At 46.6% G+C, this 18,203-nt stretch overlaps 1 protein-coding gene across 1 annotated transcript in view; it reads left to right on the top strand.

Moving 5' to 3' along the window:
- Nucleotides 1-18,203, top strand: part of LOC132385442 (carboxy-terminal kinesin 2-like) — a 125,963-nt gene that overhangs the window by 35,745 nt on the left and 72,015 nt on the right. Inside the window, exons 5-8 of the mRNA XM_059957519.1 lie at nucleotides 3,529-3,643; nucleotides 6,054-6,125; nucleotides 15,424-15,616; nucleotides 16,365-16,521. Coding sequence (XP_059813502.1) covers nucleotides 3,529-3,643; nucleotides 6,054-6,125; nucleotides 15,424-15,616; nucleotides 16,365-16,521 — 537 coding nt within the window. The remainder of the gene's footprint in view (nucleotides 1-3,528; nucleotides 3,644-6,053; nucleotides 6,126-15,423; nucleotides 15,617-16,364; nucleotides 16,522-18,203) is intronic.

Genomic DNA, 18,203 nt, shown 5'->3' with positions numbered 1-18,203 from the left:
GGACATCAGGGGTAAGTTTTTTTTACACAGAGGGTTGTGACTGCCTGGAATGACTTGCCAGGGATGGTGGTGGAGGCTAAAACATTAGGGGTATTTAAGAGCCTCTTGGACAGGCACATGGATGAAAGAAAATGGAGGGTTATGGGGTAGTGTGGGTTTAGTGTTTTTTTAATGATTATATGGGTCAGCACAACATGGAGGGCTGAAGGGCCTGTACTGTGCTGTAGTGTTCTATGGTTCTATATGATATATATGTGTAATATCTGAAATAGATCTTATGGAAATGTTTGATGATGAACTTCAATAAAAAACAAATTACAAAAAGGAAAAGGAGGAAGTCATGGAGAGATTGTCTACAGAGTCTCTGTGGGTGGAAGTTAGGAACAGGAAGGGGTCAATAAGTCTTCTGGGTGTTTTTTATAGACCACCCAATAGTAACAGGGACATCGAGGAGCAGATAGGGAAACAGATTCTGGAAAGGAGTAATAATAACACGGTTGTCATGGTGGGAGATTTTAATTTCCCAAATATTGCTTGGCATCTCCCTAGAGCAAGGGGTTTAGATAGGGTGGAGTTTGTTAGGTGTGTTCAGAAAGGTTTCTTGACACAATATGCCTACAAGAGGAGAAGCTGTATTTGATCTGGTATTGGAAAATGAACCTGGTCAGGTGTCAGATCTCTCAGTGGGAGAGCATTTTGGATATAGTGATCACAGTTCTATCTCCTTGACCATAGAATTGAAGATTGATAGGAACAGACAAGTTGGGAAAGCATAAAATTGGATTAGGGGGGAAATATGAGATATCAGGCAGGAACTTGGAAGCATAAATTGGGAACAGATGTTCTCGGGAAAATGTACGGCAGTAATGTGGCAAATGTTTAGGGGATATTTGTGAGGTGTTCTGCACAGGTACGTTCCAATGAGACTGGGAAAGATGGTAGGGTACAAGAACCATGGTGTACAAAGGCTGTTGTAAATCTAGTCAAGAAGAAAAGAAAAGCTTACAAAAGGTTCAAAACACTAGGTAATATTAGAGATCTAGAGATTATAAGGCTTGCAGGAAGGGGCCATGAGAAGGCCTTGGTAGACAGCATTAAGGAAAACCCCAAGGCATTCTACAAGTATGAAGAGCAAAAGGACAAGACATGAGAGAATAGGACCAATCAGGTGCAATAGCAGAAATGTGCACATGGAGTCAGAGGAGGTAGCGGAGGTACTTAATGAGTACTTTGCTTCAGTATTCATTACGGAGAAGGATCTTGGCGATTGTAGTAATGACTTATAGCGGATTGAAAAGCTTGAGCATGTTGATATTCAGAAAGAGGATGTGCTGGAGTTTTTGGAAAGCATCAAGTTGGATAAGTCACTGGGACCAGATGAGATGTACCCAAGGCTGCTGTGGGAGGCGAGGGAGGGGATTGCTGAACTTCTGGTTCATTGAACCTCAAATGATCTTTGCATCATCAATGGTGACGGGAGAGTTTCCAGAGGATTGGAAGGTTGTGGATGTTGTTCCCTTATTCAAGAAAGGGTGTAGAGATAGCCCAGGAAATTATAGACCAGTGAGTCTTTCTTAAGTAGTTGGTAAGTTGTTGGAAGTGATCCTGAGAGACAGGATTTATATGAACATTTGGAGAGGTATAATATGATTAGGAATAGTCAGCATGGTTTTGTCAAAGGCAGATCATGCCTTATGGGTCTGATTGAATTTTTTGAAGATGTGACTGAACACATTAATGAAGGTAGAGTAATGGATGTAGTGTTTTTGTTTTTCAGCAAGGCATCTGACAAGGTACCCAATGCAAAGCTTATTGAGTAAATAAGGAGGCATGGGATCCAAGGGGGCACTGTTTTTGTTGATCCAGATTTGGCTTGCCCACTGAAGGCAAAGAGTGGTTGTAGATGGAGGTCGGTGACCAGTGGTGTGCCTCAGGGATCTGTTTTGGGACCCTTACTCTTCGTGATTTTTATAAATGACCTGGATGAGGAAGTGGAGGGATGGGTTAGTCAATATGCAGATGACACAAATGTTGGTGGTGTTGTGCATAGTATGGAGGGCTGACATAGGTTACAGAGGGACACTGATAGGATGCAAAACTAGGCTGAGAAGTGGCAGATGGAGTTCAACCCAGATTGGTAGGTCAATTATGATGGCAGCATATAGTATTGATGGTAAGACTCTTGTCAGTGTGGAGGATCAGAGAGATCTTGGGGTGCGAGTCCATTGGACACTCAAAGCTGCTGCTCAGGTTGACTCTGTGGTTAAGAAGGCGTATAGTGTATTGGCCTTCATCAATCGTGGAATTGAATTTAGGAGCCGAGAGGTACTGTTGCAGGACCTTGGTCAGACCCCACTTGGAGTACTGTGCTCAGTTCTGGTAACCTCACTACAGGAAACCATAGAAAGGGTGCAGAGGAGATTTAAAAGGATGTTGCCTGGATTGGGGAGCATGACTTATGAAAATAGATTGAGTGAACTTGGCCTTTTCTTCTTGGGGCGACGGAGGATGAGAGGTGACCTGATAGAGGTGTGTAAGATGATGAGAGGCATTGATCGTGTGGATAGTCAGAGGCTTTTTCCCACAGCTGAAATGGTTAGCACAAGAGAGCATAGTTTTAATGTGCTTGGAAGCAGGTACAGAGCAGATGTCAGGGGTAAGTTCTTTACTCAGAGAGTGGTGAGTGTGTGGAATGGGCTGCCGGCAATGGTGGTGGAGGCGGATACAATAGAGTCTTTTAAGAGTCTCCTGGATAGGTACATGGAGATTAGAAAAATAGAGGGCTCTGGGTAACCTGAGGAATTTCTGAGGTAAGGACATGTTCGGCACAGCTTTGTGGGTAGAAGGGCCTGTATTGTGCTGCAGGCTTTCTATGTTAAATACCAACAGCATAGCAGTAAAACTGTGAGCCAGTCGTTGCGTTTTTATGAAGTTCACTTTATGCTTAAATAGATGCCCCAGGTAATTACAATTTGACATGCCAATTGCCATTACATTCTGGTCATCCTCTGACTTCTGGAGTTAGATAATGCGTCAGTGGATGTTGTACACTCTGTTCCTCGAAGCACTTCTCCAGTGTCCTTACCATCCATGAACATGAGCTAAAGCTGGAGCAGTTTTCCATTAAACGTTGCTGATTCTAAAGCCTAGTTCTCGCTCTTGATTATCCAAATTGGACCAAATGCTTTGTGAAACAATTTCTCAATCTCAAGCAGCAAAGATCTTTGTATACATTACATACCATTTGATTGGAGTCAAAAGACGAGGATTTGAGTTGGTTGGATTACCACAACAGCGGGCAGGCAGGCAGGCACTAAATAAAGACTGCATGATATATTAATTTAGTGGACAATGCCTGATAGTAAAAACTGAGAAATTACCCCACCATTGGGACTATTCCTCCAAGTTAAGGTTGCTGGACATTTGAGCATAATCTTCTGTTTGCTTTAAGTAAGCCCGTTAAGATGTGTGTGTGACATTGATAGTAATGTGGTACTCTCTCTCTTTGTCTCTCTCCCCCTTATTTAGCCAGTCGGGGCTGGGGCTGTGAAGAAAGTTGCCTTCAGCAGTGTCTCCCTCAGCACTTCCAGGAGCAAGGTGGCATCAAGCATGGCTGGCAAGGGGGTGAAGAGTCAGTATGGAGGTATATGACCTCTCCCTTCTCTCATTTCTCCTTTAATGTGTGTTGTCAGCCTGTCAGTCCTCGCTGAGAAGAGGCTGGGTGCCAGACAATCCTGTTTTAAACTTCACTCTTGTCAGTGAGGCTGACATAACGTCCAGGCTGCTTCCAGTGTGACAGTGGCATTTTCCTCAGCCACACCGTGCACATAAGACCATAAGAAATAGGAGCAGGAGTCGGCCATCTGACCCTTTGAGCCTGCTCCACCATTCAATAAGATCATGGCTGATCTGGCCATGGACTCACCTCCACCTACCTGCCTTTTCCCATAACCTTTACTTCCTCTACGATGCAAAAATATATCCAACTTTGTCTTAAATATATTTACTGAGGTAGCCTCCACTGCTTCTTTGGGCAGAGAATTCCACAGATTCACCACTCTCTGGGAAAAGCAGTTCCCCCTCATCTCCTTCCTAAATCTACTCCTCTGAATCTTAAGGCTATGTCCTCTAGTTTGCACCTCCCAGTGGAAACAACTTTCCTGCCTCTATCTTATCTATCCCTTTCATAATTTTATATGTTTTTATAAGATCTCCTTTCATTCTTCTGATTTCCAGCGAGTACAGTCCCAGGTGACTCAATTTCTCCTCAGAGTCTAACCCCCCCATCCCTGGAATCAACCTGGTGAACCTCCGCTGCACCGCCTCCAAGGCCAATATATCCTCTCAAGTAAGGAGACCAGAACTGCATGAAGTACTCCAGGTGCATAAACATAGAAGTAGAATTAGGCCTTTTGTCCCCTCAAGACTGCTCCACCATTCCATCATGGCTGATTTATTATCCCTCTCAGCACTGTTCTCCTGCCATCTCCCTGTAACCTTTGACATTCTTGCTAAATAAGAACCTATAAACCTTGCTTTAAATATGCCCAAAGATTTGGCCTCTACAGATCCCTGTGGCAATGAATTCCACAGATTCTCCACCCTCTGGTTGAAGAAATTACTCACCTCTGTTCTGAATTGGCTGTGCTGTCTGGTCCTGGACCTCTCCACGTCCACTTTATCTAAGCCGTTCAATATTCAATAGGTTTCAGTGGGACCCATTCTTCTAACCTCCTGTGAGAACAGGCCCAGAGCCATCAAATGTTAACCCTTTCATTCCTGGGATAATTCTCCAGGAACCTGCATTGGATCACTCCAATGGCAGCACATCTCCTCTGAGATAAGGGGCCCATAACTGCTTATATAGTCTGCGGTCTGAACCATCAACATTGCATCCTTCCTTTTACATTCCAGTTCTTCCAAAATGAATGCTAACATTGCCTTTGCCTTCCTTACTTAACTTGCAAGTTGGCCTTCAGGGAATTCTGCACCAGGATTTGAACTTTGGTTTCTTCCATCACTGCTGATCTGCACTTTGAACAGGACTGTGCCCAGTCCGTCTCCGTGCCGTGCCTGTTTATCTGCATTCTTCTCTTCAGTGTTGGTGCTCACTAATTTTCTTCTCACCCAGCACTCTACTTTAGTAACTAGTAAGACTCTACAGCTTTGGTTTGGTGTTCCAATCGCCCAGTCACCCTCTTTCCTCCCACCCCCCCCCCCCCCTTTTGCCTATCATTCTCATCAACAGCTCCTGATTAAGTGGTTGAAATCCTCTGCCAAGTTGTCTCTTCTGACATTTCTCTTGATCCCTGCTCCCTTTGAAAGGCAGCCTAACTCTGACCCACTGTTTCATAGTACAGGAACAGGCCCTGCGGCTCACAACGTTGTGCTGAACCAATTAAATTACTAATCAAATGGCCAACTAAACTATCCTTTATACTTACACAATGTCCCTATCCATCCAGTTCCCTCATATTCATGTCACTATCTAAATGTCCCTAATGCTTCTACTCCACCACCCCAGGTAGTGCACTCTAGGCATCCATCGTTCTCTGTGTTTCAGAAAAAATACTTGACCCTCACTTCTTAAATGCATGCCCTGTGGCATTAGACATTTCAACTCTGGGAGAAAGATACTGTCCTGTCTACTCTGTCGATGCCTCTCTTAACCAGATAAACCTTTGTCAGAACTCCCCTTGTGTTTTGTTTAGCCTTCATGCTGTGATGTAGCAGAGAGACACTAAAAACTGGGATGTGATTTGGAGACTGGTGAATTGGCCATAAATCTGATTCTGACTGTGGGTGCTGTTGGATCTGACCAAGTAACCCAAACAGTGTCTCGCTAATTACCAGCTATTTTATGCTATGGAAGAAGGGGTATAAAGCAATGAGTCCTCGGGGGTGGAATGGACGGGGAGAGGGTGGTTAGCTGTTGGCCCGTGGCGTGGTATGAGTAGTAGATACAAGTCTGACCTGATCACGCACTGTCAGCTTGTTGTACTGTTGAAGGTTTTTTCAGGCTAATGTAACAAACCACCGAGTGTTTTCCACAGCTCGACAGGCAGTGACAGTCAAAGGGACCGAGCGACCTGCTGCAAAGGCCACTGTTTCCAACAGCACTTCGGGTACGTACGTCTACGTCTCTGAATTTGTACTCAGGTTCGTACGTCCATGTCTCTGAATTTGTAATCAGGTTCGTACGTCTACGTCTCTGAATTTGTAATCAGGTTCGTACGTCTACGTCTCTGAATTTGTAATCAGGTTCGTACGTCTACGTCTCTGAATTTGTAATCAGGTACGTACGTCTACATCTCTGAATTTGTAATCAGGTTCGTACGTCTATGTCTCATAATTTGTAATCAGGTTCGTACGTCTACGTCTCTGAATTTGTAATCAGGTTCGTACGTCTATGTCTCATAATTTGTAATCAGGTTCGTACGTCTACGTCTCTGAATTTGTAATCAGGTTCGTACGTCTACGTCTCTGAATTTGTAATCAGGTACGTACGTCTACGTCTCTGAATTTGTAATCAGGTTCGTACGTCTACGTCTCTGAATTTGTAATCAGGTACGTACGTCTACGTCTCTGAATTTGTAATCAGGTACGTACGTCCATGTCTCTGAATTTGTAATCAGGTTCGTACGTCTACGTCTCTGAATTTGTAATCAGGTTCGTACGTCTACGTCTCTGAATTTGTAATCAGGTACGTACGTCTACGTCTCTGAATTTGTAATCAGGTTCGTACGTCTACGTCTCTGAATTTGTAATCAGGTACGTACGTCTACGTCTCTGAATTTGTAATCAGGTACGTACGTCCATGTCTCTGAATTTGTAATCAGGTTCGTACGTCCATGTCTCTGAATTTGTAAACTGGAACCAATCTCTGATGCAATTAAACAAAGTGACGTGAGGTAACAAATGGATTTAAATTGTGATGGGATGGTCACTGTATGGTGAGTGGGGTTTGCTGTGGGGAATTAGGAAGGAGGTGAGAGGGTGCTAAAGTGCTTTTACTGCTGAGATTATTGTTGGAGCGATCTACACACGTGACACTGCTCTTGCGACAGGCTGTTGCGATCTCTGGTTACCTGCGGACTTGCTCATTGGGATTAGGGAGGGAAAAGGGAAAGAAACAGGCCAGCAGTGTGGGACCACTCGATGTACTCTGACCTTGCCATTGTAGGGGAATGGTCCATTGGGTCATCACACACAAAATGCATGAGGAACTCAACAGATCAGGAATCATCTGTGGAAATGAACAGACTGTCGACATATTGGGCCAGGACCCCTCTTCAAGACTGAAAAGGAAGTGGGAAGATGCTGGGGAGGGGGAAGGAGGCAAGCTGGAAGGTGACAGGTGAAACCAGGTGAGTGGGGAAGATAAGGGACTGCGGGAGGAATCTGGCGGAAGAGGAGAATAGGCCATGAGAGAAAGTGAAAGAGAAGTCGGAAGGAGGGATTGATCGCCCCAGCAGCTTGGAGGCTACTCGGATGGATTATAAGGTGTTGCTTCTCCACCCTGAGAGCGGCCTCACTGTGGCACAAGAGGGGGTCATGGAGTGACGTGCCGGAACCAGGAAGTTCCACTTTTGGCAGGTGGACCAGAAGTGCTTGATGAAGTGGACTCCCGATTGACGACAAGTCTCAGCGTGACGACATTTTTATTCCATGGTGAGACCATCCTCATGGTGGAGGAGCATCAGCTTGCCTTTCGTCTGGATGGCCTCCCACCTGCTGACATAGTTATTGGTTTCTCCTTTAGAAAATTCTGTTCTTCCCTTCTCTTCTCACCTACCTATTACCCCTCCTTCCCTTTCTCCTATGATCCACTCTCCTCTCCGATTAAATGCCTTCTTCTCCAGCCCTCTACCTTTCCCATCCACCTGGCCTCACCTCTCACCTTCCAGCTGTCCTCCCACTCCTCCGCCCACCTTTTGTTTTATAGTGGCATCTTCCAGACCTGAAATGTTGACTGTTTATTCACTTCCATCGATGCTCCTGATCTTCTGAGTTCCTCCAGCACTTTGTGTGTGTGTGTGTTACTTTGGATTTCCAGCATTTCCACAATTCCTCTTAATTGTTGGGTCACTATAGTCACTTCACCTCTCTGGATGCCAGCTGTCTTAGAAAGCTGTCCTTTCTCCACCCAGGCAACAGATAAAGTATCCAGAATCTTGTGCTCTTCAAGTTCAGTTTCCAGTTTATTGTCATCTGACTGTATGTACATACAACCAAACAAAACAACATTCCCCTGGATTATAGCACACCCATAAACATCTATCACGCATAAAACAAAATATCGCCATAAATTAAAGTGTAATTCAAAATGAATGTACTGTGGAGCGCAAGTAAACAGCTCACTGTCCTAGTGACAAGGCCTCGGAGAGGGCAGGGTGTTCATCAGTCTCGCCGTCTGAAGAAAGGAGCTGTTACACACTCTGGTGATCCTGGTCCTGATGCTCCTGTACCTCCTTCCCGACAGTAATAGGTCAAAGGCACGGATGGTTGGGATGGGATCCTCAGCAATGCTTCAGGCCTTTAACTGTAGCACGTCCAGTAAATGTCACAGATAGGGGGTGAGGGAGAACCCGGTGGTTTTTACTATCCTTTGTAAATTCCTGTGGTTCGAGAGCTTGCAGCTTCCGTACCACACAAAAATTGTTTCAGTCAGACAAGCACTCAATAGTGATCCTGTAGAAAATAGAACTTTACAAACATCTTTCAATACAAAATGCATGTGAAGAGAAAGAAGATAGTTAAGAACAATGTTGGGCCCTTGAAGAATGAATTAGGTGAAATTGTTACGGGAAACAGAGAAATGGCAGAAGAATTTAATGCGTACTTTAGATCTGTTTTCATTAAGGAAGACACAAGCAATCTCCCAGAAGTATGGATGGGCCAAGGACATAGGGTAACAGAGGAAATGAAACAGATTGACATTAGGAAGGAAACAGTGATGAGTAGACTGATGGGACTGAAGGCTAACAAATCCCCAGGTCCGGATGGTCTGCGTACTAAAGGAGGTGGCCCTGGAAATTGCGGATGCATTGGTAATCATTTTCCAATGTTCCTTAGATTTAGGATCAGTTCCTGAGGATTGGAGAATGGCTAATGTTATCCCACTTTTTAAGAAAGGAGGGAGAAAACAGAGAACTATCGACCTGTCAGCCTGACATCAGTGGTGGGGAAGATGCTGGAGTCCATTATTAAGGATCAAATAGTGGCATATCTAGATAACAGTGATAGGACTGGGCCGAGCCAGCATGGATTTATCAAGGGTAAATCATGCTTGACTAATCTGTTGGAGTTTTTCGAGGATGTAACCAGGAAGTTAGACGGGGGAGATCCAGTGGATGTAGTGTACCATGATTTTCAGAAGGCATTTGATAAGGTCCCACATAGGAGATTGGTGGGTAAAATCAAAGCTCAGGGCATCGGGGGAAAGACATTGACATGGATAGAAAACTGGTTGGCAGATAGAAAGCAAAGGGTAGCGGTGAATGGGTGTTTCTCGGAATGACAGGTGGTGACTAGTGGGGTGCCACAGGGCTCGGTATTGGGACCACAGCTGTTTACAATTTACGTCAACGATTTGGATGTAGGCATTGAAAATAACATCAGCAAATTTGCTGATGATACCAAGCTGGGTGGCAGTGTGACATGTGATGAGAATGTTAGGAGAATTCAGGGTGACTTGGATAGGCTGGGTGAGTGGGCAGATACTTGGCAGATGACGTTTAATGTGAATAAGTGTGAGGTTATCTACTGAGAGTAAGAACAGGAAGGCAGATTATTATCTGAACGGTGTAGAGTTAGGTAAGGGAGAAATACAAAGAGATCTAGGAGTCCTTGTTCATCAGTCACTGAAGGTGAATGAGCAAGTGTAGCAGGCAGTGAAGAAGGCTAACGGAATGTTGGCCTTTATTACAAAGGAAATTGAGTACAAGAGCAAGGAAATCCTCTTGCATTTGTACAGAGCCCTGGTGAGACCACACCTGGAGTATTGTGTACAATTTTGGTCTCCAGGGTTAAGGAAGGACATCCTGGCTGTAGAGGAAGTGCATGAGGTTAATTCCTGGGATGTCCGGACTGTCTTACGTAGAGAGGTTAGAGAGATTGGGCTTGTACACACTGGAATTAAGGAGATTGAGAGGGGATCTAATTGAAACATATAAGATTATTAAGGGATTGGACAAGATAGAGGCAGGAAATATGTTCCAGATGCTGGGAGAGTCCAGTACCAGAGGGCATGGTTTGAGAATAAGGGGTAGGTCATTTAGGACAGAGTTAAGGAAAAACTTCTTCTCCCAGAGAGTTGTGGGGGTGTGGAATGCACTGCCTCAGAAGGCAGTGGAGGCCAATTCTCTGGATGCTTTCAAGAAGGAGCTAGATAGATATCTGATGGATAGGGGAATCAAGGGATATGGGGACAAGGCAGGAACCGGGTATTGATAGTAGTTGATCAGCCATGATCTCAAAATGGTGGTGCAGGCTCGAAGGGCCGAACGGTCTACTTCTGCACCTATTGTCTATTGTCCTAAACAGTACCTGCTCATCTGGTCAGGCATTACCTGTCGGGGAAACAAATGGCAAGAATGTTTTGGTTCCTAGATGCTCTGAGAGCTGGGGGAAGTCAGAATGGCAGCTCAGACTGGGTTATCAGAAACGTCTGAGTCAGAATCATAGCTGGGTGACGGGGAGAGATGACAGCTCAGACTGGGTTATCAGTGACGTCTGAGTCAGAATCATAGCTGGGTGACGGGGAGAGATGACAGCTCAGACTGGGTTATCAGAAACGTCTGAGTCAGAATCATAGCTGGGTGACGGGGAGAGATGACAGCTCAGACTGGGTTATCAGTGACGTCTGAGTCAGAATCACAGCTGGGTGACGGAGAGGTGACAGCTCAGACTGGGTTATCAGAAACGTCTGTGTCAGAATCACAGCTGGGTGACGGAGAGAGATGACAGCTCAGACTGGGTTATCAGTGACGTCTGAGTCAGAATCACAGCTGGGTGACGGGGAGATGACAGCTCAGACTGGGTTATCAGAAACGTCTGAGTCAGAATCACAGCTGGGTGACGGAGAGAGATGACAGCTCAGACTGGGTTATCAGTGACGTCTGAGTCAGAATCACAGCTGGGTGACGGAGAGAGATGACAGCTCAGACTGGGTTATCAGAAACGTCTGAGTCAGAATCACAGCTGGGTGACGGAGAGATGACAGCTCAGACTGGGTTATCAGAAACGTCTGTGTCAGAATCATAGCTGGGTGACGGGGAGAGATGACAGCTCAGACTGGGTTATCAGAAACGTCTGAGTCAGAATCATAGCTGGGTGACGGGGAGAGATGACAGCTCAGACTGGGTTATCAGTGACGTCTGAGTCAGAATCACAGCTGGGTGACGGGGAGAGATGACAGCTCAGACTGGGTTATCAGTGACGTCTGAGTCAGAATCACAGCTGGGTGACGGGGAGAGATGACAGCTCAGACTGGGTTATCAGTGACGTCTGAGTCAGAATCACAGCTGGGTGACGGGGAGAGATGACAGCTCAGACTGGGTTATCAGTGACGTCTGAGTCAGAATCACAGCTGGGTGATGGGAGAGATGACAGCTCAGACTGGGTTATCAGGGACGTCTGAGTCAGAATCACAGCTGGGTGACGGGGAGAGATGACAGCTCAGACTGGGTTATCAGTGACGTGTGAGTCAGAATCACAGCTGGGTGACGGAGAGGTGACAGCTCAGACTGGGTTATCAGAAACGTCTGAGTCAGAATCACAGCTGGGTGACGGATAGAGATGACAGCTCAGACTGGGTTATCAGTGACGTCTGAGTCAGAATCACAGCTGGGTGACGGGGAGAGATGACAGCTCAGACTGGGTTATCAGTGACGTCTGAGTCAGAATCATAGCTGGGTGACGGGGAGAGATGACAGCTCAGACTGGGTTATCAGAAACGTCTGAGTCAGAATCACAGCTGGGTGACGGGGAGGGATGACAGCTCAGACTGGGTTATCAGAAACGTCTGAGTCAGAATCACAGCTGGGAGACGGGGAGAGATGACAGCTCAGACTGGGTTATCAGTGACGTCTGAGTCAGAATCACAGCTGGGTGATGGGAGAGATGACAGCTCAGACTGGGTTATCAGGGACGTCTGAGTCAGAATCACAGCTGGGTGACGGAGAGGTGACAGCTCAGACTGGGTTATCAGAAACGTCTGAGTCAGAATCACAGCTGGGTGACGGATAGAGATGACAGCTCAGACTGGGTTATCAGTGACGTCTGAGTCAGAATCACAGCTGGGTGACGGGGAGAGATGACAGCTCAGACTGGGTTATCAGTGACGTCTGAGTCAGAATCACAGCTGGGTGACGGAGAGGTGACAGCTCAGACTGGGTTATCAGAAACGTCTGTGTCAGAATCACAGCTGGGTGACGGAGAGAGATGACAGCTCAGACTGGGTTATCAGTGACGTCTGAGTCAGAATCACAGCTGGGTGACGGGGAGATGACAGCTCAGACTGGGTTATCAGAAACGTCTGAGTCAGAATCACAGCTGGGTGACGGAGAGAGATGACAGCTCAGACTGGGTTATCAGTGACGTCTGAGTCAGAATCACAGCTGGGTGACGGAGAGAGATGACAGCTCAGACTGGGTTATCAGTGACGTCTGAGTCAGAATCACAGCTGGGTGACGGGGAGAGATGACAGCTCAGACTGGGTTATCAGGGACGTCTGAGTCAGAATCACAGCTGGGTGACGGGGAGAGATGACAGCTCAGACTGGGTTATCAGAAACGTCTGAGTCAGAATCACAGCTGGGTGACGGGGAGAGATGACAGCTCAGACTGGGTTATCAGTGACGTCTGAGTCAGAATCACAGCTGGGTGACGGGGAGAGATGACAGCTCAGACTGGGTTATCAGAAACGTCTGAGTCAGAATCACAGCTGGGTGACGGGGAGAGATGACAGCTCAGACTGGGTTATCAGTGACGTCTGAGTCAGAATCACAGCTGGGTGACGGAGAGAGATGACAGCTCAGACTTGGTTATCAGAAACGTCTGAGTCAGAATCACAGCTGGGTGACGGGGAGAGATGACAGCTCAGACTGGGTTATCAGTGACGTCTGAGTCAGAATCACAGCTGGGTGACGGGGAGAGATGACAGCTCAGACTGGGTTATCAGTGACGTCTGAGTCAGAATCACAGCTGGGTGATGGGAGAGATGACAGCTCAGACTGGGTTATCAGAAACGTCTGAGTCAGAATCACAGCTGGGTGACGGAGAGAGATGACAGCTCAGACTGGGTTATCAGTGACGTCTGAGTCAGAATCACAGCTGGGTGATGGGAGAGATGACAGCTCAGACTGGGTTATCAGTGACGTCTGAGTCAGAATCACAGCTGGGTGACGGGGAGAGATGACAGCTCAGACTGGGTTATCAGGGACGTCTGAGTCAGAATCACAGCTGGGTGACGGAGAGGTGACAGCGCAGACTGGGTTATCAGAAACGTCGGAGTCAGAATCACAGCTGGGTGACGGGGAGAGATGACAGCTCAGACTGGGTTATCAGAAACGCCTGAGTCAGAATCACAGCTGGGTGACGGGGAGGGATGACAGCTCAGACTGGGTTATCAGTGACGTCTGAGTCAGAATCACAGCTGGGTGACGGGGAGAGATGACAGCTCAGACTGGGTTATCAGAAACGTCTGAGTCAGAATCACAGCTGGGTGACGGGGAGAGATGACAGCTCAGACTGGGTTATCAGTGACGTCTGAGTCAGAATCACAGCTGGGTGACGGGGAGAGATGACAGCTCAGACTGGGTTATCAGAAACGTCTGAGTCAGAATCACAGCTGGGTGACGGGGAGAGATGACAGCTCAGACTGGGTTATCAGAAACGTCTGTGTCAGAATCACAGCTGGGTGATGGAGAGAGATGACAGCTCAGACTGGGTTATCAGAAACGTCTGAGTCAGAATCACAGCTGGGTGACGGAGAGAGATGACAGCTCAGACTGGGTTATCAGTGACGTCTGAGTCAGAATCACAGCTGGGTGACGGAGAGAGATGACAGCTCAGACTGGGTTATCAGTGACGTCTGAGTCAGAATCACAGCTGGGTGACGGAGAGAGATGACAGCTCAGACTGGGTTATCAGTGACGTCTGAGTCAGGAAGTTTGGTGTTTGTATTTTTCGTCGGACCATGTTGTAGATGGGCACAGTTTTGCGATTGGATCTTTCATCGGATTGTGTTGTAGATGGGCACAGTTTAGCGATCGGATCTTTCGTCGGACCGTGTTGTAGATGGGCACAGTTTAGCGATCGGATCTTTCATCGGATTGTGTTGTAGATGGGCACAGTTTAGCGATTGGATCTTTCATCGGATTGTGTTGTAGATCGGAACAAGCAGAGGCTGGGGTAAATCTTCTCTGACCCACCTTTTGAACAACTGATTGGTCAGTGTAGCGTGTTGATGAGGTCAAGTTCGACCTGCAGAGATCGTGGAATATCCTTTTTGCAGGTGCTACAGGGGTGGATGATGGAGACCAGGGAATTGGCTGTTTCCAGAAGAGCACAGGTTCAGAAATAGTTGAGACCTGGTCAGCGGCTCTCTGTCCACAATGGTAGAGGGGAAATCATGGCTGAGGAGAAAGCAACATTGGACTAGAGTCATTCTTTGTTTAACTCCAAGAAAAGATTAGGGAACAATCTCTGTGGTCACCAAACGTCTAAGTCCCTGAATGTCTTTAGATCCACAAGTTTATTTCATGGTGGTCACTGTGAGCAATGGGTCGTGTCAATCTCTGTTTCCATTGGATGCTTTCTTATCTCAAGTTTTAAAGCAGTGAATGGTGCCTAGTTGTGCATTGCTGAGAGTTGTATGAAGACCTTCCTTTCTTCAGTTAATTGCGCTTCATGTGTTGGGTACTGTATGTAGAGAAGAGTAAAGTACTTGTTTCTCTGGATCTGATGCAGCACAAAAACATGATAAAGTAAAGAACACAACAACAATAATTAAAAACATATTGAAGAACACATAAGACAGCTGGTATTCATTGATCGATTGTGTGTCCATAAAGTGACGCTTGGCACAAGTGTGTGTACAGAAGGTGACTGACAGGAAATTATAAAGTAGTGGTAGTTGTGGGTGTTGAGGGGCAGCTCAGTGGGTGGAGATGTTGGATCGGCCTTACTGCTTCGGGACAGTAACTTTCTGAGTCTGGTGGTCCTGGTGTGGATGATCAAAGGTGCTGGGCCAAATGGCCTACTCCTACACATATTGTCTATTATGTGGCCTCCTCCCCGATGGGAGTGGAACAAACAATGGTGGGTGATTTTCCCAGCACCTTTCTGTATATTTGGTATGACTGACAAACAGCAGTTAGAAATTATGTGGGTCATTGTCGAAATGTGCTCCTTTTCACAGCAGTACTGAAGAAGCGCCCAGCTTGGGATTTGAAAGGCCAGCTGGAGGACATGAAGAAACGGATGTCAGAGTATTCCGGAAAGCTCCAGCTATCGGAGCAGCAGAGAAAAGAGTTTCAGGAAAGTGCGGGTCTACACAGCAAAAATTTGTCTGCTGCTATTTCACGAAACAAGGAGCTTGAAGAAAAGCTGCAGTTAGTATTCCTTTGGAAGGCTATCGGTAATGGCTGGAATTGAATTGGACAGCCCGTGTGGCTTCCCATTGCACCCAGTGTAAATGCTGCTGCAGTCTTCGTGTTCCTATTTTAGCATGAGGTGGTTGCATTATTTGTAGTAATACATGCAATAAATTAATTCCAGTCACAGTAGGTCAGAACTGTATTCTCTTCTGTCTACACAATGTCCATATCCTTCCACTTTCCTTGCATCCATAACCTCTCTTTGATGTCTGCAATGTATCTGTCTCTCCGACCAAAGGCATTCCACGCACCCAACTCAAATGTACTGAAAGGTGTGCTTCGTAAAAAATCTTGTCTCGTATCTCCTTCAAAATTAACCCCTCTCACAGAGCGGGGTGCCTGGGATACACAAGTGGTACAGCCAGCCAGATACATTGGAGACTTTTAAGAGACATTTAGATAGTCACATGAATATAGGAAAAGTTGAAAAATACTGAATAGACATTGTGTTGGCAGAGGCATTAGAATAGTTGGCCATTTAATTGCTAATTTAATTAGTTTGGCACGACATTGTCAGCCGAAGAGCCTGATCCTATTGGTACTGTTCTATGTTCCAGAAGGTGCTCCAGCTATCATCTGCTGAGGATGAGCCTTGTATCAGAGGGGGGGGGGGGTGATCATGGAGCCTTTAGCTTTGAAATGTTCTACGAGTGTTAGTGGCTGCGGCAGAGTTTTGTTCTGATTATTCACCATTTCTGTTTAGGTTACTGGAGCCTCTGGTGCAGAGAACAAGTTTGGAGCTGGAAAAATACCAGCGAGAGAATGCTGCCCTACAGGAGATGTTACAACTCCGCGACACTCAACTGGGCAGTTTAACTGCAGAAGTTGAAGAACTATCCACTGTGGTCAAAGCGTTAAAGGTAATGTCACACTTCTGGGTGTTTAGACAACATTTTTCCCTTCCGTTCCTCAGCCAAATGAGTGGTAAGAGTCGGGAACCTTAAATCTATCTAGAAACTCCTGGCTTGGCTCATTCTGATCCAGGCCTAATATTTTGCTGTTGAGGTGTGAGACAGGGTAGAACAGTGTGTGAAGATTGGAGAAGGTGTTAGTAGGTGTCAGTACAGAGAGAATCATGGGGAAATTAAGGAAGGATTAAGATGATTAGAGAGTAGGATGCCTGAGTGGGGTGTTAAATAGTAGGTGAGGTGTGGGTGGCCCTGGAGATAGCTACAGTGAGTTCAGAGGGAAGAATGAAAAAAATTTAGGGAAGAAGTGTTATACGTGATGCCCCTCTGGAGAAAGATTGTTTCTTTGGACATTCCAGCTGTCCTTGGCCGGAGGGTGGTGAAAGTGTGGAATCACTGCCACAGACGGCTGCACAGGCCAAGTCATTTGGTAACTTTAAAGCAGAGGGTGGTGAAAGTGTGGAATCACTGCCACTGACGGCTGCACAGGCCAAGTCATTTGGTATCTTTAAAGCAGAGGGTGGTGAAAGTGTGGAATCACTGCCACAGACGGCTGCACAGGCCAAGTCATTTGGTATCTTTAAAGCAGAGGGTGGTGAAAGTGTGGAATCACTGCCACAGACGGCTGCACAGGCCAAGTCATTTGGTATCTTTAAAGCAGAGGGTGGTGAAAGTGTGGAATCACTGCCACAGACGGCTGCACAGGCCAAGTCATTTGGTATCTTTAAAGCAGAGGGTGGTGAAAGTGTGGAATCACTGCCACAGAGGCTGCACAGGCCAAGTCATTTGGTATCTTTAAAGCAGAGGGTGGTGAAAGTGTGGAATCACTGCCACAGACGGCTGCACAGGCCAAGTCATTTGGTATATTTAAAGCAGAGGGTGGTGAAAGTGTGGAATCACTGCCACAGACGGCTGCACAGGCCAAGTCATTTGGTATCTTTAAAGCAGAGGGTGGTGAAAGTGTGGAATCACTGCCACAGAGGCTGCACAGGCCAAGTCATTTGGTATATTTAAAGCAGAGGGTGGTGAAAGTGTGGAATCACTGTCACAGACGGCTGCACAGGCCAAGTCATTTGGTATATTTAAAGCAGAGGGTGGTGAAAGTGTGGAATCACTGCCACAGACGGCTGCACAGGCCAAGTCATTTGGTAAATTTAAAGCAGAGGGTGGTGAAAGTGTGGAATCGTCACCACAGATGGCTGCACAGGCCAAGTCATTTGGTATATTTAAAGCAGAGAGTGCTAGATTCTTGATTAGTCAGGAGTCAAATGTTATGGGGGGAGACAGGAGAATGGGGTTGAAAGGGAAAATAAAATAAAGAAAATAAAGGGAAAATACCTCCAAAACAGGTATACCGATTTGGATACCGTTGGGGGGGGGGGGGGATGACTTACCTGGGACAAGCTGGGGCAGTGGGATCTCTGGCACTGAGTCTGGTCTGCAGTGCAGAAGGGAGGGAGGAGGAAGAGGAGAGTCCATGATAGGAGACTCCATAGTCAGGGATACAGACAGGAGATTCTATGGTCGTGACAGAGACTCCCGGATGGTTTGTTGCCTCCCGGGTGCCAGGGTCAGGGACGTCTCTGATTGCGTGCACAGTATTCTGAAATGGGAGGGTGAGCAGCCAGATGTCG

Source organism: Hypanus sabinus (genome assembly GCF_030144855.1).
Source record: "Hypanus sabinus isolate sHypSab1 chromosome 5 unlocalized genomic scaffold, sHypSab1.hap1 SUPER_5_unloc_2, whole genome shotgun sequence".
Lineage (NCBI taxonomy): Eukaryota > Metazoa > Chordata > Chondrichthyes > Myliobatiformes > Dasyatidae > Hypanus > Hypanus sabinus.
This window is presented reverse-complemented; position numbering and strand designations above follow the sequence as displayed.